This window comes from Ischnura elegans, chromosome 11 (genome assembly GCF_921293095.1).
Source record: "Ischnura elegans chromosome 11, ioIscEleg1.1, whole genome shotgun sequence".
NCBI classification, from domain to species: Eukaryota; Metazoa; Arthropoda; class Insecta; order Odonata; family Coenagrionidae; genus Ischnura; species Ischnura elegans.
The window spans coordinates 43,412,306-43,439,979 of NC_060256.1; the positions used below are offsets into that span (position 1 = coordinate 43,412,306).

A 27,674-nucleotide genomic window follows, 5' to 3' on the forward strand; every position below is an offset into this window, starting at 1 on the left:
TCCTAATTGTAAGGGTCTAATTCTAATTAATATTTGTTCAGCATCTATCATACAAAGGAACATTAGAAGTGATAATAACAGAAGAGATGATAGCAAGTAAGAGAGTGGAGTTAACTGATATTCTAAGGTACTGCACGGTATAAGTAACTTCGTGCAAAGTCACCCATACGGAATGTAGACCAGGTTGATGATTAAGTTATGTACACCAGATGATGAAGTTATTTACACCAAGGATGAAATTTACCATGAAAAACTCTTTCGGCTTAGCCAGGATTCAAACCCAGATCTCCAGATTGCCAGTCAGGCATGCGACCAGTTACACCATCAAGCCATGTTCTTCTGAGGTTTAATCTCAGACTGGGTTAACCAAACAAGATTTGGACGTCTCAAGCCCACTCTGTGGCTCAGGAAACGAAGGTCGTGCTTACTAAGCCACTGCTGGAGAATTGATCTCCTATTTGCAGGCCACATATCATACCTGACCGGTAATAGGAGGATCCGGTTTTGAATCCTGGCTAAGCTAAATGATTTTTTCATCTTTGGTGTTTTTAACTGATAATAATGGAATGGAATATTCAAATTGGCACTATTCATTTTGTATGAATTACCGCAAAGTTGACTCACTGACGATTGAATAAAACTGATGGGAGGATATCAATTTGGCTCTGATTGCAGTGGCGGATTTGTGAAGGTTCGAATTCTAGTGTTGGAAGCAATTTAAACCGCATCCAGAGGGAATGACTTTTCGCTGGCTGCCATCCACGGCAAGGTGCCATGCTTTCAAATATTCATAAGCCTCTATGGATGCCTTCAAACGAGTCGAATCTCGCCTTTGACGGCACGGCACCGTGGTCTCCATGGCACCCATTTCAATCTGGCACGCCCCTGTGCTGTCTAAGGCATGAAATATGCACAATGCCACCTAGAGGCTGCTTTCAGACGAGATTACTTTTTGCCAGCCTCCATTCTTTGAGACCGCTGTCAGACAAGACGCCTCTCTGCAATTCACGGTGTCGTGCCGTGAACAGTGACCAGCAAAAAGTCGTATCGTATGAAAGCGGCCTAAGAGTTCTGATTACCCTAAACTTGGCTCTTCCATTCTTTTAATTCATATTTTAATTTATAATTGATGGTTTTAACAGATATTCATTTCTGTGTGATCAGGACTGAAGTAATTTTTGGGTAGTATTAAATGAAGAAAAGCTATCAAAAAAAATTTTATTAAAAACATTGCATTGTAGTTTGTGGCAATTAGTCCTTTTTGACCTCTACATCACAGACGTACACGTCAATCTTAACATTAACAAAAGCACAGAATAACTTATCATTAGTAAATAAAAGCTTTCTATACATTAAAAAATATATAATCTACAAACGCAACAGTGGTAACATTAATTTCAGGGGAAGTATTTGATTGTATGTACAAGGCAATATTATTTCTTAGTTGAGCAATACAGTCATTATTCAAGACTATACACTTCAGTAGGTGTGTGTAATTGTCAGGAAAGGAAATTTGTGCGCCAGGAATATAGCAAACTTTAGTTGAATATTCAGGTATGGCCGTAGGAATGCATTTATAATTCTAATTCCAAGCAAAGTCTCCTGAACGAACCGCTGAAAAAGAGTAAGCTCTGATTAGTAACAGTTTCAATATTACTTTTACAATATGCTTCTGCACAAGGAGTGATATATTCCAAATATATAACTGGATCTGAAATGCTGGATTGAATGAGGATAATCATTGAAATATTGAGAATTTAGGCTTCTTCAGTTAAAATTAATCACCTCACTATAGTCCGGCAGCTGAGAGTTGTCCAATGACAGGTAGAATGGTCTAGTTCACGGTTGGGGTGAGGTTGCATGGTCAGAAAGGGAAACGCCCACCAGGGATGCCGACTTACAAAAAATATTGGGGGGGCCCAAACCAGGGATCTTGCCCCGGGAAATTTTATAAGTACGTAGTGAGTTGTAAGTTTTTTAAGCATTTTAGAAGAGCCATATGATCAACATTAGAACCCTGATAACTCAAATCTTTATATCTGGACACTCCGGGGAAAATCAACAAGCCTGAAACATTTTTTCCTCTCACCCATAATGAATTTTTGAGGGGGCTCGGGCCCCCTCAGGTACGACCACCGAGAGACAAGGCCTGAGCGCTGATGCCTTCTAATTGTCTGACGTCACGAGCCGTAGGTTATCAACCACGCCTTCCGACAATGCTTGCTGTTGTTTATATTTATAAGCCATTGCGGTGAAAATGGTGATTGGGTTGTTTAACGCTAAGTTATTTGGAGTTTGAAAGCTTTTGCGATGGTTTTGTGGGCAACAGTATTGAATATAAGTGTTCAAGAAATGGTGTACTAGTTTTGTGTGCCTCTGTGCAAAGGAAAATACACGGAGGAAACGAAAGTGTGTGTTTTCAAATTTCCTATGGACGAAGAGACGAAGAGGAAACGAACCTTGCCATTCCAAGAAAAGACTTCCAGCTGACGAAATATTCCAAGGTGAGTTTTTATCTTTTTCTTTCTGTTTTGGAAGGCGTGATTATTCAGGGAAATGTTAGTATAATGCATTATTGTTACATATGTAAATGTTGATCGTCATTAAAAGTGAATTAAAAAGATATTTGATACAAGCATTGACCGGTAGACGAATTGTTATTGGCTTCTTGAAACAATTCTACTCTCGAGTGTATTTGCAGGTTGATTTCAATATTATTTGCGTTATAGCTTGAATAATTAATGGCTTTAATTATTTCACAGTACTTAAATGTCTTTGAAATTCTCGTATATCAACGCTAAATAGAATACGGCGCTTATCCTCGTGTTCTAAGGTGCGGTCATTAAGAAGAACTTGATTTTTTGAGGGTGTTATGAATAATTTTTGTTATTAGTTAATTGTGGAAACATGTGAAACACTCGGGGTGAATAAATGGGATACCTACTTGTGTAATAAATATGACCCATGCCTACGATGGCATTTTACATTATTTGTATGTTTACGCATGCATAGGGTAGTATTACTGTTTTAGAAAAGAAGATTTTTTTGCATTAAGTAGTTCTTACATAGGAAATATGTACTAACTAATCGTGTTAATCTGCGAACGATTGTGTAGAGAGTGAAATCTCAAAGTCTTCGAGAGTACTAAATGAATGATTCTTCAGTAGTTCATAAATTATGGAAACATGTGAAACGCTCGGGATGAATAAATGGGCTACCAACAAGCGAGATAAATATGGCCCATGTCTAAGTTGGTATTTCAGATCAAATATTGTTAATCTAACTACCATTGTGTGCAAAGCGAATTAATTAAGTCTTGTTTACTACACCCTTAAGGTAAACGAAGGTATTCCTCACTTGAAATACAGTTGATTTTCCGCCTACCAATAAAATTATCTCTATTTTTAAGGCATGTATCCGGCATTTTCTGTTTGAAGATGTGCTTCATTTAAGCTCCTACTTCGATGAGAAGTCAGGAAAACTGCTGGCTGTACCATTGAACAGCCCAAAACTGAGGGATTGTGCCATGCCAAGGATCTTCCCTGATTGCCCTGGGTACCTTACCACTTCAGAGCAGACCAGGGATGCGCCATCAATGAGGGAACAGTGTCTTGAAAGTGCGACTGTGGAAGCTGCTTTAGCTGATAGTTTGAAAAATCAGGAAGCATATAAGGCTTAGAAAAAGCTAGAAACTCAGAAAGCTCTTTCGGTGAAGCGTAAATTCTCTGGTGGAGATGAATAAGTATTCAGCATTTTGGGATGTGGTCGTGAAGCCTTGTGCTATAATATCAAAGCATTTGGAAGAGTGCGCACCACCTCTTATTACTTACTCATTATATAAATTCATAATAATATCAAAGTATACCACTGAAAAAGGGAATTAAAAGCAATAGGCAAATTCACTCCACTTTTTCAAGCCTCTTTCATGTATGAAAGTACCTATGATGTGTTGGATAGAATTTAAAAACTCCACAACTAATGTAAATATTAGCGATATTGTAGCTTTATTGAAGAATGCAAAATTAAAGACCCTGTAAATTAATCTTTGAATAACTTTATCAAATCACAAATGTCCCTTGTTCCAGAAAAAAGGTAAGTAGGTTCAAGAAAAGAAGGTAAGTAAGGTACATCTGTGACATATTTGTATTTGCTGCAATGTTTTGTTAGTATCTCCTGAAGTTCTGTATTTGTTCTCAATTCTGTTAATTTGGTTTTCCCACATCCAGTTACTATCAAAAGGCTCTGCTCTTCTTTTAAAGTTGGTCCAATTAATGAGCATGGGTTTCTATCTTACGTAAAGCACCGAGTATCTCATTACAGAGCCACTATCGTTATATCACCCATATGAAGGATGAAGTTCATTTGAAACCCCTTCTTGACTACAAGGGCTGATGTATAGTAGAACCTGCATAACTGCAGCAGTTTAGCTTCTAGTGCTCATGTGTTCGCGGTAGAGAACTTTCTATATTCATTTAAAGATGTTGTCCATATTTTGCCTGTGAGTACTCTGTCAGCCTGCGTTCTAAAAGATATTCTGAAGAAAGTCATCATTGGTCTCGAAAAAGTTGGTCTGGATGTGGTTTGCGTTATAAGTGAAAACAAATCCATCAACAGGAAGGCAGTATCTCTCTTCACCAATCCATCAAGGCTGAGTATAGTTTATCCACATCATTCTCATCATACTTGACCATTACTCTAAAGGCTTGACTCTGTCCATATGTTTAAATGTATTCGCAACAACTGGATCGATAAGAAAAACTATGATTTTCCCAACTGAATGCATTATATGCTACATTTCTGTGTTATCAGGTAGGACATGGTATTTTTCCATTCAAAATAATTTCCCCAGGTACTTTAAAGTAGCAAATCCTAGTCACCGTTTCTTAAAAGGTTACAATTCACCCCATTAAGTGCATAAATTGCCATGAAATTATAGTTTGCAGATAGGTCTAATCAAAACAATCCCTATGTAATTTAACAGAAGCACAATCTAGTTTTATCCTAATCTTGCGCATGTGTAAGAGCATAACTTTTTTATTTCATCATCGTTTAATGCAGCGATGCTGAAAAAATAGAAGCCCCGTGAAGGATGTAAAAATCCTATGACTTCTATGTTATAAGTACCGCTGATGCGTAAAAAATGTTTTAGTGAATATAAGACTTTTAATGATATTCTCGAGGTTTCGAATGCATTTGGAAGCAAGCTGTTTCTCTTCAAAGAAGATTTTTCGGCGAAGGCGTTGGTCCATTCGAAACAATCATGTTTGCCGAGGTAGGGATTTACTCTTAACATCATTTAAATGTAAGTACATATGATATTATATAAGGAAAATTGTAGCCGGAGAAATGTCTGTTCACATATCGTTTGGTTTTCTTACGCATTCCCCACCAATCGGCGCTATCAATGGCAGTCTTCGCTACTCCCTCCGTCCGCCTACGACTCGTGACGTCACAATTCAGCCCTCAGGCCTTGTCTCTAGGTGGTCGTGCCTCAGGCCCCATGGAGTCGGCGCCACTGACACCCACGTCACTTGTAAACAAAAGGGTTCCGTGAAGAAAGGAGCCAGAAGGGATGATGAGCGTGAAGGTCCAGTGGAAGAATCCCTTGTTTTGTTGATTCCAAGAAAGGGCTTGTTTTGGTGGTTCAGGCTAATTTCGGTGATTCATATACATTTAACATCGTTGTATGACTTGGTGAGGGTGTGAGGCAAAATTGGGGGGCAGTGATTGGCTGCAAACCGTGCTGGCGAAGAGTTCTTTGCCCCTCCTTCTGGGCTGTCATTGGACAACTCTCGCTGGCCGGACTGTATCTTGGTCTTCGGGGTGAAGCCACGTTAAGTTGTCTCTGCTCACATAACTGGCCGATGTTTCACAGATGATGCACTACTCCATCTTCTGGGCACACTAAGCGATCAGTTCTTTCATCCTTCACCTTGTGACCAGCCCCAGCAGTGACCAAGACATTGCTTGATGTGCCCAGAAGATGGAGTGTTGCATTGCCTCCGGAACATTGGCCATGTATGTGAACAATGAAAACTTGATGCGGCTTCATGCTGATGACCAATATAGTGCCAGAACTCAGTGTAAGGGAGTGTCCATTATTTACGCAAAATGATTTTTGGCAAATTTTAGACCTTCCTCCCCATTTGGGGAGATTTGGCTTGACCCTCTCCCCCTTCCCTCTAATCTCTAGTTAGCGTGTTCCAAAGGCGTATTTTCAGTGTGAATACTTTAATCTATGCTTCATTGTGTTAGATTTATGTATAAAAAAAACTATATGTTTAATTATTTTCATTTAACATTAGTTAAGGCTAGTATTTAACATTATTAAGATCAAAATGTTATGCTGTTTCTGCAAAAAAAAATTACCTGATATTTGACAAGACCCCCCTCTCCCCCAAATTAATGGATTACTCATTACTTATTGATTTGCTGGATATTACTAGTTTTTGTCAAATTATGTCTTTATGGTAATAATTTTACACATAGCTAAATTAAATGACCTACCACCAAGTTAAATATGAACCGACTGTATGGACCTCCAAAGCCTTGGACCTGGTCAGCATTATCCTTGCCCATTGTGTAAGGCTTTGTGTCCTCATCCTTCATCTTGTCGCCCATTAAAGAACGTGTGTACCTCAGGAAGGCATGCGCATCAAGCACTGGTACAAGCGCCCACATCCCATTGGTGAGGGCTCTGGCCATTTTACCAAAGGCTGGAGGCGGCGAGCGAAGTGAGGGAACAAGCACGTTCACCAGCAGCCCCCTGCAGATTGCCTTAGTTTCCATTGTGCTTGGGCGGCAGATGTTGAACCTGTAGATGTGAGGTAGTTGTCATATAAGTCACCATCTAGTTTTTATTATTCCAGGACTTAACCCATAGACTTCGGGAGTGTTTTTATACGTTTTGTATGCAGGACCGATAGGTACGTCTCCATTGAGCACGTCTCCTCACTTGAGCCCCTCCCTTCCCTGATTTTTATTATAGTAGATTCCGGTCAATTTGGACATATCGGGACTTGTGCTCTTTGCCCCAATTAGGCGAACTATCCTGTATATGGGCATGAACAAACGTTGAAATGATAGAAAGAAGACTAAAGAATGTTTATAATGCAAGATAAGTTTATTAAACTATTAATTTGATTAATAAATCAGCGAGTTTAGTTAATTTATTATCATTTTTAAGATTTATAACAATTTAGTTAAAAATATTTTTCACAGCCTTGAGCGGCGCTGAATGAATATCTTTTACTAAGTCCTATCCTCTTGTGGACAGTATAACAACAAGAGCTTTCAAAATAGGCAAGAATGGGAACATTTGTGAAAAATAAGAGTAGATCAAAGGAGGAAAATATATAAAAAAGTAGTATTCTGAAAAACAAAACATTTTAATTCCGTGGCGAGTATAGAGTCTATGTCGTCGACTCATGGCCCATTAAAGCGGCATGCTGTCCCAATTAAGTGGAGAATACTCTGGGATATTCCTCTATTGGGTTCTGTTCTTCAAGGTCTGCCTCAATTAAGCGGCTGCCCCAAATAACCGGTGGACCCATTAAACCGAATCTACTGTATAAGGCTTTGTGTCCTCATCCTTCATCTTGTCGCCCATTAAAGAACGTGTGTACCTCAGGAAGGCATGCGCATCAAGCACTGGTACAAGCGCCCACATCCCATTGGTGAGGGCTCTGGCCATTTTACCAAAGGCTGGAGGCGGCGAGCGAAGTAACCATACTCGCATGAGGTAAGGTTAGGAAAAATGGAATAAACAGATACATATATGGCAGACAGAAAAAGTTTATGCTTGAATTTTTACGCAGGGAAAACATAGACAATTCAATTAAAGAAAAACAGCTTGGAGTAAAACTACACGAAACAGTTTAACTTTTATGCAACTAAAACACTTTATGAATATCCTTTCCAAAAATAATGTCTAGCCTTAACTCATAAAACAAAAAAGAGTCACTTCAAAAATAAAAACATTACGTACTGCTGTAACTGAATGAACTGCCGCCCCTAGGCACGTGCCTAATTTGCCTTACAGTAAATCCAGCCCTGTTTGTACACTGACTTTGGAAAAACATTTGATCATTGCTAGACTACCTTCTTCAGTTTCCCAACATTTTTTTCATTTTACCTGTCTTGTACTCCCAACAAGTAGGCAATGGTCCTCCAGAAGTGAATGAATCCTTCTTCATCTGCTTCTCTACTTGAGGATGATGTGGGTGATATACCGAGCTTGTTTGGGCAAAGTATGGCCAGCCCCATGAAGGCAAATTGAGTGAGGACCATGTCCAATTGTGAGAGGGGAACACTGGAGCTGCTCATTTTCAGGGCCTTACGAGCTGCTGCATCGTGCTTGCCGCGGACAGCTGCTAATGACTGGTAAGCTCTAAAAAAAAATTAACAATTTAATTGTAGTTATTAGTATAAAGTAAGCGCATTCAAAAGTTATGTTCCTAATACATACAATGACCTGAGGCCTGTTAAGGTTTTTTTGCTTCGTTTCCTAGGGTGCTTATGAGTGCCTCCTCATAAATATAGTCTCTTTTATGAATCAGACTGATTGTTGACGAGTTGACTTCGTGGAAGTTCATGGATAGTAATAATGGAAACAGCCATAGTAATTGAGACAGCTCTTGAAAATGATGTGTAAGCATTGAAACCGGTCAAGAAAGATTAAAAAAGTGTGGAAAATTACTACAGCTGTTTCAATTATCTTTTATGAATGATTATGAAGTGTATGTCCAAATGAATATAAAATTTGATTTACATGGATTTTTTTGCATTTGGTCTTTTTTCTGCATTTTTCACTGCTTGAAAATTTTGTTTTTATTGTATTGATAGATTCCAACAGATCCGGAAAATTATTTTAATAGATTAATCTAAGATGGCAGGTATACCATGAGAAGAAATTTAAGTCACATTAATTAACAATTAAATTTATAATTAATTGAGTGTAAGAGGATGTTATTACCTTTTTCCTGCCTATTTTCTTAAGAATATTTTATTTAAATATCACTTGAGGGCAAGCAATGAAATTTTTAAGGCTAATGACATCAAGTAGAACTTAGCTTGGAGGCCAACACTTGAAAAATTACTATGAGTGAATTTTGACTGACAGTAGCCAGTGGCGTATCGAGGGGGTTGTGGCGCCAACACCATGAGGCTTGAGGGGGCCCGAGCCCCCTCAAAAATTCGTTATGAGTGGGGAGGAAAAGATGTCAGGCTTGCCAGTTTTCCTTGAAGTGTCGAGTTTTCAGGGTTCTAATGTTGATCAAATGACTCTTCTAAACAGCTTTAAAAAAACTTAATAACTCACTATTTATAAAATTTATCAAGGCAAGACCTCCAGTAAGGGCCCCCCAAATATTTTTTATAAGTCAGCACCCCTGCGAGGGGGGGGCGACCCCCAAATCCCTCCCAAAGTATAAAAATAAAATTACTTTGCTTCATCACAAAAAAAAAACCAAAATATTGAAAAAACATGAATTTACAAAAGATTTCATTGAAAAAAGAATTTTTTTTTGTGTGAAAAGTGTTAAAAATATGTAGTTTCAAACCCTCTACTTAGTACCCTGTTTTTCAAAAACTTTCCCCCGGGCCCCTCCGGTTTGGGACGCCCCTTGAACGAAATTACAGGCTATGCCACTGACAGTAGGTGTGCTAAAATCACAGCTTCACGTATACGTACTTTGATGTTGGTTCTAGCAGATCTCCTTCGTACCAGCTGAGCATGTGATCAAGCGTTGACAGGTACCTCTTGAAGGCAGTGCTGGGTGTTCCACTCTGTTTAGTGAGGGAGAGAACCCTTAGGATAGTTGGGATGGCAAGAATGGCTAGAAGCCCACATAGCTTGGCAGCAAACATAGTGAAGAAGTTGTGCTGGAAGTACCGCTGGCCCCTGGAGAAGTTGATAACACAATAGACTCATCATTATTATTTATCACTGTTGCTCAACCAGTCTTTCTTCATTATGTATTGCTGGTTTAAAACAAATGCTATCATAGTACTACATGAAAAAATTTACTTTGTACGCAGTCACGCGTGCAGGTGCAAAGTTAAATACACCAACAGATGAATCGATTGGAAATCAATTTGTCGATCATGTTTCAAGGTCAGTCACTCAGAGACACTGTGAATGCATTTATTTTTCTTGGATATTACACAATTACTTACACCACTTCTTTTTTACAGAGCGCGACCTGGGATTTGATGAATTATCATCATCATCAGGCGCAAGTAAGGCAGAAGTGGTATAAGTAATTGTGTAATATCCAAGGAAACATGTAATAGAATACCACAAAGTTAATCATGAGTTAGTGAATTTTATGCATTTAGTATCTGCACACATATATTTGAAGCGTAATTACTGTTCCGTGTGTCATGACGACACATTGATCTTAAACCTGTGATTTGAAGACTGGTAACCAAAGTGTTCATTAACCTTGGCAAAAAATCAGACACTTCTTCACTTCCCTGACACATTACTCCCTCCATTTTCTCAGTCACAACCTTTAGCTAGCCCTGAATTTTGCTAACGATCGGTGATGTTATAAGAGATAGCACTTTCATTGCTGCATTTGCATTCACGGCATCTGTTGCGTTTGCTAAATTTTTAGTTGACGTGTGGTGATTGTAACGTGATCAATATTTCTGACTATAATGGCCCTTCATTGGAATGAGAATTTATAGACATGTAGACCATGAAAACCTGGATAAAACCATGAATTTCATAATATAGTTAGAGTGGCAACCGTGTACAAAAATTATTAAGCTAATAAAAATCAAAAAGTTTTGATAAAATTTGGTGGAGGTCACAGGGGTACCCAGCGAGGGGCAGGATGGGGCAGCTGCACCCCTTAGAAGGAAAACTTGCAAATGTCTGTAAGGAAAATAATATTAAGAATATATATCTTGAAGATACAGCCTCGTACAATGTGGTACCGCTAGGCCCTTAAGGGGTCAAAAAATCGAAATTAGGTAAATAAACATTGGTAATTTCACATTTTAATCCCAAAAACATTATATATTTTCCATTTTTCACAAGAAGAAAGATTCATTTTCATCCAAGGTTACTTAAAAATGTCAAATCTTGCATAAAAAAGCAAACTTCTGAAAAACGTAATTATAGTAAAACCTCTTTACATCGTGATGGATGGGACCAAAATTTGGGCAATTTGATGTATGAAGGTTCACTATAGAGAGGTTTTAGTGATAGGCACCATTTTTTCATATCCTTCTGAAATGAAAGGCACTGCTGTCTTTTAAACCATAGTATTTATGTGTTTAAACAAAATAAATATATGTTCACTCATGCATGCATTAGTGAACATATACTTGTTATTTAATAATGACCGAAAGCAAGCGCTACTGCATGATTTTTACCATGATTTGAGAGCTCTCTTAATTCAACAGTCACTGAAAATGATTGGGATAGTTAGTTACCTTTTTTCTTATTTACTGTAAGGTATGCTCTCATATGGAACAAAATGGTCATAACTAATTGTTAATGTGAAAATTACAGCATATTAAAGTTGTATAAGAAAAAAATAAGTGTGAAACAGTTATCGCTGAATATTTCATTCCATGTACGTAATCGCGGCTGCATTAATGGTCTCTAGTTATCTCGATACGATTTGCGGAGGTAGTTAGGCCATTTCGGGGGTGTCTCCTTGGTATGATAAGTGTAGGTTTCACAATATAACGAGGTTCACTCTATAGAGGTTTGCCTAAAAATTTACATGTAAATCTGACGGGACCGTAGGGGTGGTATGAAGTATGGAGGTTTACTATGTAAAGAAGGTTCACTACATAGTACCGCTAGGTGTTAACGGGTTAACCCGTGCAGAGGCCTGAGAGAAATTTAATCCTTGGATCTACTGACTTATGATTATGATGACTAATTCATCCAGGGATTGGTGTGATGAGTAGTTTCCTACCTCTGGAACTTGTCCCAATCGAACCATGGTGGTAGCTCAATGGTGTTGGAACCTTGAGGTCCTGAGCCACCACTGCCAGCCCCTGTTGCAGGCACTTTGGGACCATACTCCAGAAGGTCCTTGAGTCGTGCAGAAGCGGACAGCAGGTCCTTATTGTTTCCTCCGGCTGCTCTGCTACTGCTTACCTCCCGCCTGGCACTTCCTGTTCCAATTCGGAGAGAGAAAGCATTAGAAACGAGACATTCACATCTTAGAATCCTCAAATCTTTCTAATCTTGAACAAGATTCTAGATACAATTAATAATTTTATTTATCCAAAGGTTGCCGGTGACAGTGTGGCCTAAGGAGATGTCAGGAGAAGTTAGTGTAACAAAGAGATCAGTGCTTATTTGAAAGCATACAAAAAAGGTACCTTTTAAAAAATAAATACGAGTGTTTATTTTGGGGGCGGCAAAATTTGAAAAGTTTTCTCAAAATTTATTTAATTTTTGTAATTAAATTATTTAGTTATAATTAATAATTTATAAATTATATACAATAGTATTAATAAAATAATATTAACTTCTTATTTTGCATGAATTACATATTTTAAAACATGCGTTTTCATTATGAAAATTTCAATATAGATATAGAGTTGACATTTTGACTATTTCAAGTTTTCAAATTTAACAAACGTATTTTCTCGGATGTAAAATATTTAGAATTTAGATAAAAGCTGGCAATACTCTACTCCATATATCTTTATTTAATACATAATGGATAACATAGGGCAGAAATTTGAAAGGTTTATTAGAAAGTTATTTAATTTTTCTAATCAAAATATTTAGCAATAATTATTAATTTATGAACTATTAAGCAATGATATTAATTAAATAATATAAGCTTCTTAATACAATGATATAAAGTTCTTGATACCAAACATACAGTGTGTTATTTCAATTACCGCATCTCAAAAACACAGGTTACGGATGCATAATATTTTATTGGTTGGTGAGGGAGAGAGTGAGGGGGCTTAGGGGAGGGCGGTGGCATACTGATCTTTGCCCCTCCCCTGACGAAAGTCCTAGTTCCAGCCCTGCTCCTATCCTATAAATAATATAAATATCCTATAAATACTATTTAAAATTTTTCTAGGATTAATAGTTGTCGGAATTTATAAACTTATCATCCTGAACATTTTCAGTCTATTGAGTGCACCTATGTCAACATTTGACTATTTCAAATTTTTTAAATTTAACATACATGTACTTTGTCGGGTGTAAAATTTCTAGAATTGACATAAAAGTTGGCAATTATCTACACTATAACTAGGTGTTTCAGAAGGAATCTGTAATATTTCAGGAGGTAGCATACATTGACGTCATGGCAAATTTAGCAGTGCTGTAATACACTTTCCTTGACCCTTTTTCAAAAGTGTGTGCGTTTTTTTATCAGAAGTTATTATTTACAATTTATTTCAAATTTTTTTGATTCGATGAATATATTAGAATTTTTGATGCATCAAAATTGATAAAAGTGTTATTTGACTATTATGTCTTTTGTGGACCAGTGCCGGAACGTTGTTCCATCACCATGACAACTCTGGTGGCATAGGAGACAATGTTAAGCATTTTTTTGTCCATAAACATGGGGTCGCAACTTCTCAGTTACTGAAGTGGGGTCTCAAAATGGGTGAGACTGATCAATCATATTGTTGACAGTCGCTCAAAGCTCTTGTTTAATTAAAGCTCAAAGATTAATCGTTTGTGACAATTATTATCACATATTTCCATCCAACCTCATCATGTGATTGTGCAATCTCACCAACTTCGAGATTGTTTCAGAGAATTATAATTGCACAATTTCGTCCAACCAGAATTATTTAATGTCCTTAAATATCCAGAGTAATAAAGAAAAATGTCTAAAAGGCTGGATGCCCAAGAAAAACCGTTTTCATGGTAACTTCAAATTGCATTTAAAAAAATGTTTGTGTTGCCATAGCTCAGTAAATAAGGAGGTGCGACCCCATGTTTATGGTCAAAAAATGCTTACAATTGCCTGACGTACGACCTCCTGAGGTACTGCATATTTCTCCTGAAACACTCTGCATAATCTGAAATTCCAAGATCATAGCTTAACTTTCAAGCATGTAATACACCATGAAAAAGGTCGAGCGGGTAGAGTTCCTGCTTTAAGTATAAGTTTGAGCTTTTGCTTCGGGGGAAGTATACGGGTTGGCTATACTGGTAATTGTTTGTCAATTCCCATGCATCGAAAAACCATGAATTTCATTGAGCAATCGATAAATTTCGTTTACTTAGTGGTTCAGTGGCGCAGCGAGGGGGGGGATAAACCCCCCCCCAGAACACAGATAATTTTTTTAATTTAATTCATTTTACTTAATTGGATAAATATAACTTATAGAATTGGGTCAGGATTAATAAAATATCCCTCAGAAAGCTGTAAAACTCTCCATTTTGAACCATTTATCGTAAAAATTTTCCGGGGGAGGGCACCCGCATCTCCCGTATTCCATACCCCCCAATATTGGTTGCACCTAAAACCCCCCTTGGCCTTAATTTCTAGCTGCGCGCCTGTAGTGCTGTAATTAGTAATCGTTTTACCGAAACGGCCCTAGTTGTAAAGGAAGGACTGGTCTCTCTAGGCGTTTTTTTCCAAAATTCGCTTGATTTTTCCGAAAAAAACAACGCCGGTGACGTAAGTTTATTTTTTTCGAAAAAAATAAACTTACGTTACCGGCGGCGGTAATAGTGAATATTATCCGATTTTGAGAAAATTTCGGATCTAAAGGCCGTTTTACGCGGGGCAGGTTAAGAATTGCATTAATTTCTCTTTATGGCGTACAATTGCGCGAATGCACGAAAGATATTAGAACAGGGGATATTTTGCCATCCGATGCCCATGCTATGCGGTCTTGCAATAGGGTGGTTTCCTTCATCAAAGAAAACGAAAGGCATTGATTGCGATTCGTTACCCACCATTAGTGTTTTCATAATATACAAATTATTTTGTTTTAGAAATACCGGGTTAGAAAAATGGCAATGGTCCATTTTTATCCTCATTTGAAAAGGGCCAGATTGGCGCCCATGCGATGCCACTCCACGTGACGTCACAGGGACATAGTTTCTATACGAGTAGATAGGAGTTTTACATCGTCTGAGGTTACCAATGCATGCATGAGGCGCAGAGCTCAGGAAAACATGTCTTAATAATCACTTATTAAAACTGGCTAAGGTCGGAAAGTTTTCTTCATTTGATGAGGTATTAATAATCCTTATTTAAGCCAAGTGCTACCAGCCAGTAGGGTACTCAGCTACCCGCTAGCAGCCTGCGTCGTATCAGCGCTCAACTCGCCTCAAGGTCACCTCACAGGGCGGCAGCGGGAACCAGAAATACGTCACACGGAGAGATTTCCCGGCATTCATACTTACGCATCGCGTTTTCGCGCGCTTGAAATTTTTCACTTTTCCTTTAATCGCGAAAAATAGATATCGTCATTTAAAAATCTAAAAGCGTGAAATACGTACTCCAGGAGTAATAATCTTTCGATTTAGGCAATAAAAAAATAATAGGAAACCACCCTATTCGCCGCTTGACACGACGCAATTTTGACTGCGCCTTCCTACACCCGTCAGATTGTGGATTGTGCAATTACTTCCGCCCCCCGTGTAAAACGGCCTAAAGAGCCTGATCTCAGACCACAACTCTCAATAGCTGAAAGAAAGTCCTGGAGGGGGGGGGGGAAACAAGTTCCCCTGGGCTATTTGCCTCCTTAGGAGACTTGATGGGCGGTCGTTGAACGCAAGGACGGATCCAGGATTTTTTTCTGGGGGGACACAAGGGTCTTTCAGGCAAACGGTTTTCTCATATTTGGGATTAAGAACAACACATAAAAATTAATGTACATAATGTATTTTTTTATTCCAATGTAAATGTTATTTATATGAATATATTAATAAGTTACATACATAATAACGACATTTTTCTAGTATGTTTCCTTTAGGCAACTTATATTTTTTTATTATTAACTCGCGATCAATGGTGGATAAATCAGCACGGATCTTCGCATGGCATGCACTCTATCGCCTCAATGATTTTCTGACTTTCGCGTCGTACCATCATGGTTCACTTCCTTCTTTTTTTAATTTACTAAGAATATAGCTTTTGATACCTGAATGTACGTACGAAATAAAATCTTTTCCAGTACCCTCCACATTTAGCTCTATTACTGATTACACAAAAAACAAGCGTAATGATAACAGGACCGTATTAAAATTCTTGTCAACTTTTTTAATCGTTTTGGGAGGGGGGCACGTGCCCCTAATCTCCCCCCTTAATCCGTCAGCGGCAGTAAGGGACAAAATTTCGGGGGTTTTGAAGCCAACATGAACATGTGCCTACCTCCAGGAATACATTAAGATTTTACCACATTCTCCTTGTGGCAATCATCTATGTGGCATGCCCTTGGCATGATGACGCTTGACACGTGAAAAGGAAGATCTTGAATTCATTCTCAGACTTTTGCCTTGAGAAGTCGAGAGTCGAAAAGTTCATCGTCAAACCAAACAATGGGCTTACCCGGACAACGTTCATTATACAAAGAGCAAGTCATGTGGAGACTTAACCGTTGCAAATGGAACGGAAGGTCTTTTGGAATGGACACAGGTTTATTTTTTCAAGGATTAATTTTCATTCGGATCATCTTTTTTCTTTATATTGGTAAATTTGGAATACCCGTACGTATTGGAAAAAAATGTTGTCAATGAATTAATTATGCCCTATCAACTATTGAAACTATTATTCAGAGTATATTTAATTCTTCGCGGATAGGAGGAGCATGGTAAATTACCAAAAGAGATTGGTAAGTCTTGGAGATGGATTTTTTAAGAAGCTACGGAAAATAAAAACTGCAAGAAATTTGAAAGTTACGGAAATAACCACGGAATGCTAGGGGCATACCTTTACTGTGTGTCCTGCAAGTGCATATTGTGTGCAAAATATTTCGTGAGGGAAAAATCATTTGTCTTGACAAGGATTCGAACCCAGATTACCTAAACACGCGGAACTCACAAATCCGCAAATCAAGGCAAATGGTTTTTTTCTTGTATGGAATTTTCGGTCCTAGTTTGCACTCGCGAATTCGGGTGATCCGAGTTTGAATCCCAGGCAAGAGAAATCGTTTTTATTTTGGTGGGATTTACGCTCAAAAAATAAGATTATACGGTAAAAATGATTTAGTAAGAAGAAAAAATCATTAGACCATGTGGCAGAAATGATGCAATTGGATCAAAATTTTCTGGTGGTTAAGTGAAAAAAATATTGGCTCGGCTAGTTAATATGGAATATTTTATTGCTGATGAAGACCAATGAAACCACTGTATAGTAAAAATGATATAGTAAGAAGAAAAAAATCATTAGAACATATGGCTGAAATGATACCGTTCTATCAAAATTTTCTGGTGCTTAAGTAAAAAAAATTATTGGCTGGGATAGTTAATATGGAATATTTTATTGCTGATGAAGACAGTTGTCAGTCAATGAAACCACTATTTTTTCATTCATACACCTGAAATTTACATTTACGCTTGGAATTAAAACTTAGAAACTCTATCGAAATAATCATGCTTTTTTTGTTAATTGATTACTCATTATATTATCATACATTAAAATCTTACATGCCCCTATATTCAGGGATCACCTTCTTAAGCGGCCAATTTATGGTTCAGTGGCTGCCAGCAAATCTACTCTGCGTAATTAATTCACGCCTGTGGCTGTTCGGGGTGAGCTGTACCCTCGCCTATCCAAACCAACTTTCAGGTTCATACTCTGAGCGAGTGATTGAGTGGTGAATTTGTTTCCTTTTCTATGAATGTACCGTTGAGGTCTACTTCCAAGCTCTGCCAGTGCAGTGGCGAACACAGGTGGGGGGCGCGCGCCCCTCCCTTGAGGGGTCCGGCCGTATTGCCAAGCATTGCAGAACCAGAATTATGACTATTTTACATCATAAGATGGCATTGTATTATATATGTGTATAATTACCTTAATTAAAATTTTATTTTACTCTGCCTGTGACTTGATTACTTTTTATCGCGATAAAAGTAAAGGCAACTCAATATATCTTTTGCGCCCCCCCCCTTGAGTGCTTTCTGTATCCGCCTCTGTGCCAGTGTAATTGTACATTAAAATCTGCCCAAACGGCCCCTAATCAGCGGTCACCTCCTTTAACGGCCGTTGGCCCCACGTTTTTGGCCAATCCATGTATATTAAGTCTGTAGCGTGTCAGTCTGTTTGGATTTTTCGCAGTCACACTTTATGGTCTATCTCAGCAAGGGCGTACCCAGGATCAAAACTAGAGGGGGACAAGCCGTGGTCGTTCAAGTTTTAACACAGGAAAGGTGAAGGAAACTAAAATTCCAAGAAAATTATAACAGCGCTTAATTAGTTTTTAAAATATTTTGCTCAAAAATAAAATATTTTTACTTTCATCACATTTTTTATGCTAATATCACTTTCTTGGATTAAAAGAATTTTTTTTTCAAACTAGGCATAGAAACTAGGTCCCTGTGACGTCACGTGGAGCGGCATCGCATGAGCGCTATTCTGGCCTTTTTCAAATGCGGTTAAAATTGACCATGGCCATTCGTCTGAACTGGGATTTCTGAAACCAAATTATTTATATTGTATGAATACACTAATGGTGGGTAACGAATCGCAATCAATGCCTTTCGTTTTATTTGATGAAGGAAACTACCCTATTGATATCTTCTATTCTAGAAACTCTACGTTCCAAAGGGCATTGAAAGATCATTCTGAAAATCTCAAATTAAAATTTACAAAACGTAGCCGTGATCAAAAAACAGCCGTGTATTTGGAGCTTGAGTAGCGGCCTTTTTGTCGTGAATGCCGTCTTAGTTTCGAGACCAGCGCGTTGCTGATGGTAGGGAGAAAGATCTTCCGCATGCTTTCAATCCTCTTAAGTTTCCCTCTTCGCCTCTGTGCGAGCTATTGCTCAATCGACATGTTAAGCCGCTTCGGAAGCGGCCTGCCGCCTCCCAGCGTCCAGCGATGAGAATTGCCCCGGCACGCTTTAGGAATTCGATGATTTTTATCACCACTGCGCCACCGTAACCATTCCTTGTGGGGAAGGTGAAAGCGTGCGCTCTTTCGAAGGGAATAACAAGCCGATTCACCCTACCGGTTAGCGTGTTGCACTTCCTGCGGTGGGGTCTCTGTATTTGCAATTTCGTTCCATCGGTGGATGAATTTCATTCGGTTTCCATGTCAACAGATTTCACCCTTTATAATCCAGAGCAGCTTCTGGGGGAGAAATTTAATTTCAAGATTTCTCATTTTAAAAATTTTGAAATTTTTTTACCCAATCATAATTATTTCGGCAGCTATATATTTCGCCATTAAATTTTACAGCACAAAATAACTCGTTGTTAAAATTTTTCAGGAATAGAGATGAAAATGTCTAAATTGTTTGTGTTACTTAGGAGCAACTTTGGGCTATAATGGGTTAAGGCGACCGTATCTTATTAATAGGGGCACGATCGAGCGACATAGTGATTAATTGTACTCAATAATAAAATCCAAAGATGGAGTGGAATTTTTCCCTATTGAAATAAATACTTGCTTGTAATTTTTCACGATTATGAAATTTATTACGAGTTTAAATGATACCAAATCACCTTGAAGATGATGTAGCATTATTGAAACTTTGGTGGAGTAAAGATTTCTCGGGTTTTCCACCGGGGCAGGTCCTCCATGTCTTCTTCCAAGGTTTCGGTGAGCAACTTGCCCATCGTCTTCAGGGATTCAGGAATCCAAATTGGATATGACTGAAATGAACTCACCCAGTGCGAAACCCGCGAAATCTTGTCTTCGATTGTTCGCCGGGGGAAAAAAAACAAAAATTATAACATTGAAACTTAGGTCCCAATAAATTTCATAGTTGTGGAAAATTGTAAGTATTTATTTCAACATTTAATCACCAATGGAAATCTTAACCAGTTTATTTCTAATTGAAACGAGGAAATGGAGTTTAAATACAAATCATTATCTATACGTACTCTCAGAGTAAACATAAAGGTACAGTAGCGATTTTCGGCTATCTAGATTGGGCTATTATGGGACCAAGATTGAATGGAAAATCCGAGATCACGTGATAGGCCCGGTTCGCTGACTACGAAGATAGTGTTTATTTTCGTGTTTTTTTATTTCAATTGGAAATTTTATATTCAATATTTTGATGCTCAAATGTAGAAGATTATTAAGGTTCTAGGAGTACTCATTAATTGGTAATTTATTCGCTAAATCTTTCCAACATCATCATTAGTCATCAATCTTAATATTGGTTTGACGGGGGATCGGGTTGGTGTGGTAGCTAGAGTGTTGGCTTCCCACCCGGCGGGCCCGGGTTCAAATCCCGGCAGTGGCAGAGAATTTTCAAAGACTGCCCGATCCCTGCTTGGGTGATGTGTGGAGGACATTTCAAGCGTAACACTCCGTCCGTCGGATGGGACGTTAAGCCGTGGTCCCCTTGGCGCCTTTCGTTGAGAGCAGGCTAATGCCGACGCCGGGTTTCTCTCCACCCTTCCTTCCATACCCTAAACTCATGGCGCAAATGACCTCAGCTGTCGGTCGCCTCCTCCACATACCATACTTGGTTTGACGTAGCTCTCCATTCCTTTCTCCTAGCCTATCCTTTTCATAGCTACGTATTTCTTCTCCTTTACATAATTTATAATCTGTCCTATGTCACTCATTCGAGGCCGTCCCTTGCCCTTCTTCCCTTCCACCTGTCCTTCTACGATTGCCTTCATCTGGCTGTCACATCTCATGATGTGGCCGACTAAGTTCAGGCTTCTCCGTAGAGTTTTTAGAAGGCTTCTCTTTTCTACAACCCTTCTTAGTACTTCCTAATTACTTACTCGGTCGATCCATTTTGTCTTAATCACTTTTCGGTAGCACTACATTTCGAATGCTTCCGCTAATACATTAGATACAATTAGATCTATCTTAGGCTGCCGAGATTTTACTTTAATAGGACCAACATTGAAATGGTAAAATCCGAAATCACTTAATGGGACTGATCAGCTGACTACGGCGATAGTGTTTGTTTTCATGGTTTTATTTTGATTGTAAATTTTATTTCCGTTATTTTAATGCTCACGAATCTCGGGTGGAACTTCATACCAATCTTATATTCGTATTTAGTATTTCCGCAGCACTCCTAGGCTCTTCAGATGATTTTCTTCAGGTTCCAAATCGGCAAGGGACTTATTCCCTTGAAAAGCCTCCTATGTTGAGGCCGTGAATCCCATTACCGGACCGCGCTGTTTTGCTCCTTCGGAGAAAGATCTTTGGTGTGACCGGTTCCGGCGGAGGGGCGTCTGTATTTGTCCCAGGGCCGGACACTGTCCGGCCTTGGGACAAATGCAGACGCCCGGCGGACAGGGAATTCCGCTATCCGTCGCAGCTCTGGATACTTGGATTCCGCGACTACCAGGAAAATTTTCTGCGTCTGGGAAGGAAGAGTCTCCTCCAGCGCAGGAATAGAAGGATCAACAACTTTCCACATAGTAATTTATTGAGACCGACCATGGTTTCGGATCAGAGTAACATTATCAAGGTGAAAAATGCAGGTAAATTAATAGTATATATAGCAGAAGGTTGGTGGTTGGAACCTTCTGCTATATATATACTGTCAATTTACCTGCATTTTTCACCTTGATAATGTTACTCTGTAACGAAACCATGGTCGGTCTCAATAAATTACTACGTGGAAATAGCAAAGTTGTTGATCCTTCTATTCCTGCGATTATGGATTTCCACCAAGTTACGCCCGCTACTATTAATTATCTCCTCCAGCGGTTCCATCCGCGCTAACGGCCGTAATGTATTAACGCATCGTTATGCGGTGTCCATCCGAGAAGAAGGGCAACCCGAAGTGATATCCTCTCTGCTACTGCTCACGATTAAGTAGAAGCATCAGTATTTTAAGCAAATCCAACATTAGGTATTTTATTTGTCAACTCTTTCCATTTACCGATTTAAAACTGAAGTTGAATACTGATACTGAACAGCGTATTATGACATTGTCGCATGCGTCGATAAAGCCACCGCGATGCGACGTGCCAATGGATTTCCGGTCCTAACCGTCTTCATTGTTATTCTCGTTCACTCCGATCTCCGATCAATTAACAGCATCCTTTTGTGCATCGAGTCGCCAGTAAGTGTGTGGTCTGTCACACATGATTTATAATTTTTATTTCATTGCTGTTATCCGTTTCGCTCGGAAAGACGAGATGGGCTCGGATTGCTCAAGCAATCTGAGCCGAGCGCGTAGCCTCCGAGTCTCTAGCGGCTCCTAGCCTGATTCGCTTAACATCTGGGTTATCCTGTCAGTACACCCGTAGCTTTGGTGAAATACTTTGCTATTAAAAATTACTTAAAGAATGTTAGAGAAATGAAACTAACTTTATATGGAGCTATAAAGGTTTCTAAGTAGTCTTTCATAAAGAATGATGATGGATGGCTATGGGAAGGGGATATTTTTAAGAATCTTATATTGCATTTATTTACTCGTGTGACATTGTAGGTACTTATTTGATTTTTCAGCTAAAGGCCTTTAATTACCAACGATGAATTCCTTGCCGAGTACATGACAATAAATTAAATAGGCGGGTAAATAAGTCAGCAGGTATCATGTTTTTCTCGTCCGAAAATTGTGTCGTAAAGCGTCGGCCTTGCATTTTCGAAATGAAAACTTGAGGGGGGAATGCTTTGTTTGGTTGGTGAGGTGGAGTTTTTATGCAGAGAGTCAGCATTACCCATATTCATGGGCGTGATAAGTGAAAGCGTTTTTCGGACGAGTGATAATTTTTTCTTGTTTGTTCAAACTGAAGGGCGAAGAAGTTTTAGTTTCTCTCTCCCTTAAATGAACTCACGAAAACGAAGGACATAATTTCTCAAGTTGTCTTGTATTCGTGTTGGCTAAGAGGGCATGCATCTCCTTTTAGTCGCTTCATCTATAAACCGTAAAACCCACTTCCGACCACAGACTGACTGACTGATTTATACAAATGTTTCGGGTGCACGAGACGAGATACGGCGGAAAAGACGTAAAATCGTCCGTTTAAAGTCGTCTGAAACCCTAGGAACCAGGGGCGCAGCTAGGAATTAAGGCTAGGGGGGGGTTTCAGGCGCAGCTAATACTGCGGTGCCTGGGGGTGTGGTATACCCGCCAGGGTTAGCGGTAGGTGCAAGGGCCCTCCGCCAGGAAAATTAAGATAAATGGTTCAAAATGTTGATTTTTACGGTCTTCTGAGGGACATCTTGTTAATCCTCATACTATTCTATAAGCAATATTAATCCAATTAAGTAAAATAGATTTAACTTAAAAATTTCTCTGAGCGCTGGGGGGGGGGGGGTTTATCCCCCTAAACCCCGCCCTCGCTGCGCCACTGCTAGGAACATTTGTGGAAACACTAAATTTTCTATATATTACAGTGTTGCTAACTGCCTCTGTGCCTCTACTATTTGGGAGACAAAAATTCGATTTTTTTAAATGTAATTTTTCGAATCGATACCACGTGATACGTGGAGAAACCAATTTTCAGACCGATCAGAGCACTTTCAATTTTGGCCAAATCTTGCATTTCCACTATTTCGTGATTTATTATCTCAACAACGCTGTTGGATCATATGGTTCAACGAAGATTGTAAGAATTGGCAGTGTAACCAGAAAAGGCCGCAGGTCTTTTCCGGGGGAGACTAGGGGGACAGAGCCCCCCCCCCCCCCCAACGAGCGAAAGCGAGTTCATAGTTAAACAATCCTAAGTTTGGCATACTCTAGATCTCCATTTCTGCTTTTCCAATGTAGATCCTATAGTTTCCTTGTAATCTTCCCTAGGTTCTTTATCTGCTTAAATACTCTTTTTCTTGACCTACCAGTGCGACTTTTTCTTCTATTTGCCGCTTTATTATTTTTTATAACTAACGTAATAATTGTGTCTTATGACACGGCCCATCCACTGGGTCAACAAAAATAATAAAAGAATGGAGCTTACGGGGGATAATTTGCTCTAATTTTCAACGGGACGCAGCCCCTCTTTCTCAAGTGAGGAGAGGAACAGGGTTTTATTTATAAGGCTAGTGTGTGTGTGTATATAAAGACCCATGTGCACGTCTGACCTGAAGATGCTGGCAGATTTGTCGGTGAAACTGTTGTCATAGGACAGGAAAAAACGCGGCGGATAACCCGGAAACCATGAGAACGACCCTTAAAATTGTTTCAAGTAAATGGACTTATTGCAAGGTTGTCCCATAGTGACTTAAGATTAAATTCTGTCGTAGAAAACTCCTACCAACCAAGGTCTCGGGAATTAAATTAAGATTCTTCAGGCATCACCGAAGATGTCCCGGAATTTGCAAACTTTGGCTCGCTTCCACTTCAAGGTTTGACGTGAGTGGAAACTTCGATGCTCGATTTCTCGGGGAGAGGCATGTCTGTCTCCCTACTTGGAGACTTGAGCGTTCGTCGATACGTGGGGACTTCATGTGCGATGGTAAAAAGAGGGATACATTGTCCACCCATTCAGATCTGGGGGCGATAGTCTTGACTCGTCTTTTTTGTAATTCCCGAAATAAGCTAAATATCAGGCAATTTCGCAATTTCATAGATCGCTCAGTGTACAGGCCCAATAGAGCAGAAATGCAAAAATGGGAACTTTTACATGCAAGTTTATATTTTTTAATACGACAATAGTATCATAAGAGTAATGGTTCAAAAAATCAAACAATTTTTCTCTTGTAGGTACATAAATTACTGTAATAATAGAAATAGGATAGAATTTTTTTGAAATACATGGAAATTTGCTAAGAATAAAATTTTAGAAATACACCATACATTCTACTTCTGTAGCATACCATTGATTTGACGTTCCCTAAATGTACTGTCAATCAAATCCAGTACTTGTTTTGGGTTATAATTAAATAATTATTATATTTTTTTGTGTGTTGTGCTGTTTAGCATAGAAGAAATGCTTCTGGATGTAACAATGGTAACCGTGAATGGTCTTGAAAAATTGATTCAAATGGCCGGGCTCTATTAATGGAAACAGCTGATACAAAGGTTCTCACACTAAGTGCAACCCCTAGAATCTGCTGTGCGTAGGGCGGTGAAGTGTACATTAATTGTCGCGTGAAAAAATCTCCTTTTCCGGAATTCGAACCGTAGACTTTTGGATTCCCGGACCATCACGCAGACATCTACACTAAGCAAAGGAGGTTCTTGTGAAAATTGTAAAAACATGCCTCTTATTCTCTTTTGCTGACTTTCGTTTACAAGTAGACTTTCCGCTTCATATTTTAAAGTTCCCGAATATCAATTGGCTGCAAAATTTATGCAGAGAAGTATTGTAATGTACCTTATTAAAAATAATTTTGAGTTTACCATAATACTCGTCACGATAAAAATAAATCGTTGGCACCTCGTCACTCTGCTTAGAGAACTATTAGCGATTAAATCCTGTAATCGCATTAATTTGACGAGGTCACTCAAGTTAAAATGGTGCCTCAGTGGCTTTTAATAGCTGGCAAGTATTGATGTAAGTAAACAATCATTGAATAACCTTCACGAAGCATAATTTATATTTAAAACATCTGAGGATGGCATTTGTAAAAACAACGTTTTTTTTATCTGCGGAAAATTTGAAATTGAGTGAATGACGTGGTCTCTATAAAATTACTAGTCGCTTATCCCTCCGATACACGCCGATTTTATTAATAATGTCCATTGATTTTAACCAGTCCACTCTATCGAATACTATTTCAAAATAAACGAAGAAGTAATACACATACTGGTTACATGCTAGGTTCCCCTCCTTACGGGACCTCATTACCGCCATTGTATCTCGAGATGACCTTCCTTTTCTTAAACCAAACTTATCGTCGCCCAAATGCTCGTTTGCCTTCCATTCGTCTATTTAAAATCTTCAGTACCAGTATCGCCACGAGTGATATTAGGCTAATAGTCCTATTGTCTCCAAATTCTACAGCTTTCTTCGCTTTCTTCTTTTTAGGTAGCGGAATTAGAACTGTCTTCACGAAATCTGATGAATCCCGCCCTTCGCAAACGGCTCCCGTTTGATGAGTCCCGAAACTCATTTCATTGTACTCCATGTTTTCAGGGAAGAGATTGTTGATAGGATTTCCCACTTCCATGCCAACAGTGTTTTTTACGTGACACCATCTATGGTGTAGCTTTTGGGGTCATAGGAACGCGCAAGCCTTTTCGCCGCGTCAAGGTCGTAGCCCAAGGGAAAGGAGTAATAATAATAATCTTTTGAAATCAAAGGTGCTAAAGACTTTTGGACACATGAACTGATCCATAGGCGCACCCAGCGGAGGGCAGGAGGGGCAGCTGCCCCCACTAGAAGCAATAGTAAATTTAGTTCAAAACGAAATTTCTGAACAAATTTACTTCAAATCTTAGAAAAGCGATATTATTATTATTAAACGTGTAGTCAAAATAAAAATATTTTACCGACCAAATAATTTAAAATACGAATAAAGCGCAGTTATGATTTTGGCTTCATAACCTTTTCTGTGTTATAACTAAAACGACCACGGTTTCCCCCCTCTAGTTTTGATACTAGGTACGCCCTTGTACTGATCCTTTGAAATTTTTGCTAAGTCAGAGAGGCCTCCAAATATAGCATTGAGGCACAATGACGAGACAATATTCGAGAGATTTTTCAAGGAAAGTGAATGAAAATAATTTTCCATGTACTCACTTATTTTTTTAGTGTTTAAGGCCACTTGGTCCTATGGAATGCGAGGATTCGTTAAACTCTTTTACCCTTAGTGCTCCCTACCGATTTTTTACTGTTATGTTTTCTATTAGCCGGCCTCATGTCTCAAAATGCTCCGTATGCATCTTGCATAAATATGAAATAAATCTTTAAAAGAAATGTGCATCAACGTTCTACAAGAACTCATCTTTCCTATCTAATGATCACACACAATCGTACAGAGATGTATCATAGATCTTTCGTAGTGTCTATATCCCGCAGATGGAATTCACTGCCTGATAATGTTAAAGTATGTAAATCGATTGCAAGGTTTGAAAGAAAATTTTTCGATTTTGATCAATTCCAATATGTTGAAACGAAGAGTGAAATTTATTGTTATATCTTTTGGATTATAGTCTATTAGAAATGCTATTTACACACTCTCATTCACTCTATAGATGTAATATTATGCACATATTTATTCGGAATATTTGTTTGTATTGTGTTGCATTTATTGTATTTTTTTCTTTGCTCTTTTGTCAATGTCTAAAGGGCCTATGAGTTCACGACATTAAATATTTATTATTATAGTTATACTTTTTATTTAAATATTTGATTTTAAAATGCTTCTCAAACAAACACTATAATTACTCTTGCTTTACATGGATTGCCATAAGAAAAAAATTCCTCAAACCGGGAATTGATCCACGGATCTTTGACTGCGTAGACCACTACGCTATTCAGGTCCCCAAAGTAATTGGGCGTAGTTGTATGCGCAGTGGCTCGGAAAGCCAAAGGTCTGAGGTTCGTATCCCGTTCCAGGGAAATTTTTTATCACGGCAATTCATGGTTATTTTATCGCCGTTCACCCGGTAGGCTTCGAGATATTACACCTTACAATTGTTGTTAGTGTAACCAAAATGAACCATTGTCCACG

At 38.8% G+C, this 27,674-nt stretch overlaps 1 protein-coding gene across 1 annotated transcript in view; it reads right to left on the reverse strand.

The window, feature by feature from the left end:
- Nucleotides 1–1,201: 1,201 nt before the first annotated feature.
- Nucleotides 1,202–27,674, reverse strand: part of LOC124167727 — a 46,140-nt gene continuing 19,667 nt past the window's right edge. Inside the window, exons 2-6 of the mRNA XM_046545737.1 lie at nt 11,940–12,141; nt 9,692–9,901; nt 8,135–8,389; nt 6,508–6,814; nt 1,202–1,614 (exon numbers count right to left, since the gene is read on the reverse strand). Coding sequence (XP_046401693.1) covers nt 1,480–1,614; nt 6,508–6,814; nt 8,135–8,389; nt 9,692–9,901; nt 11,940–12,141 — 1,109 coding nt within the window. The 3' untranslated portion in view covers nt 1,202–1,479. The remainder of the gene's footprint in view (nt 1,615–6,507; nt 6,815–8,134; nt 8,390–9,691; nt 9,902–11,939; nt 12,142–27,674) is intronic.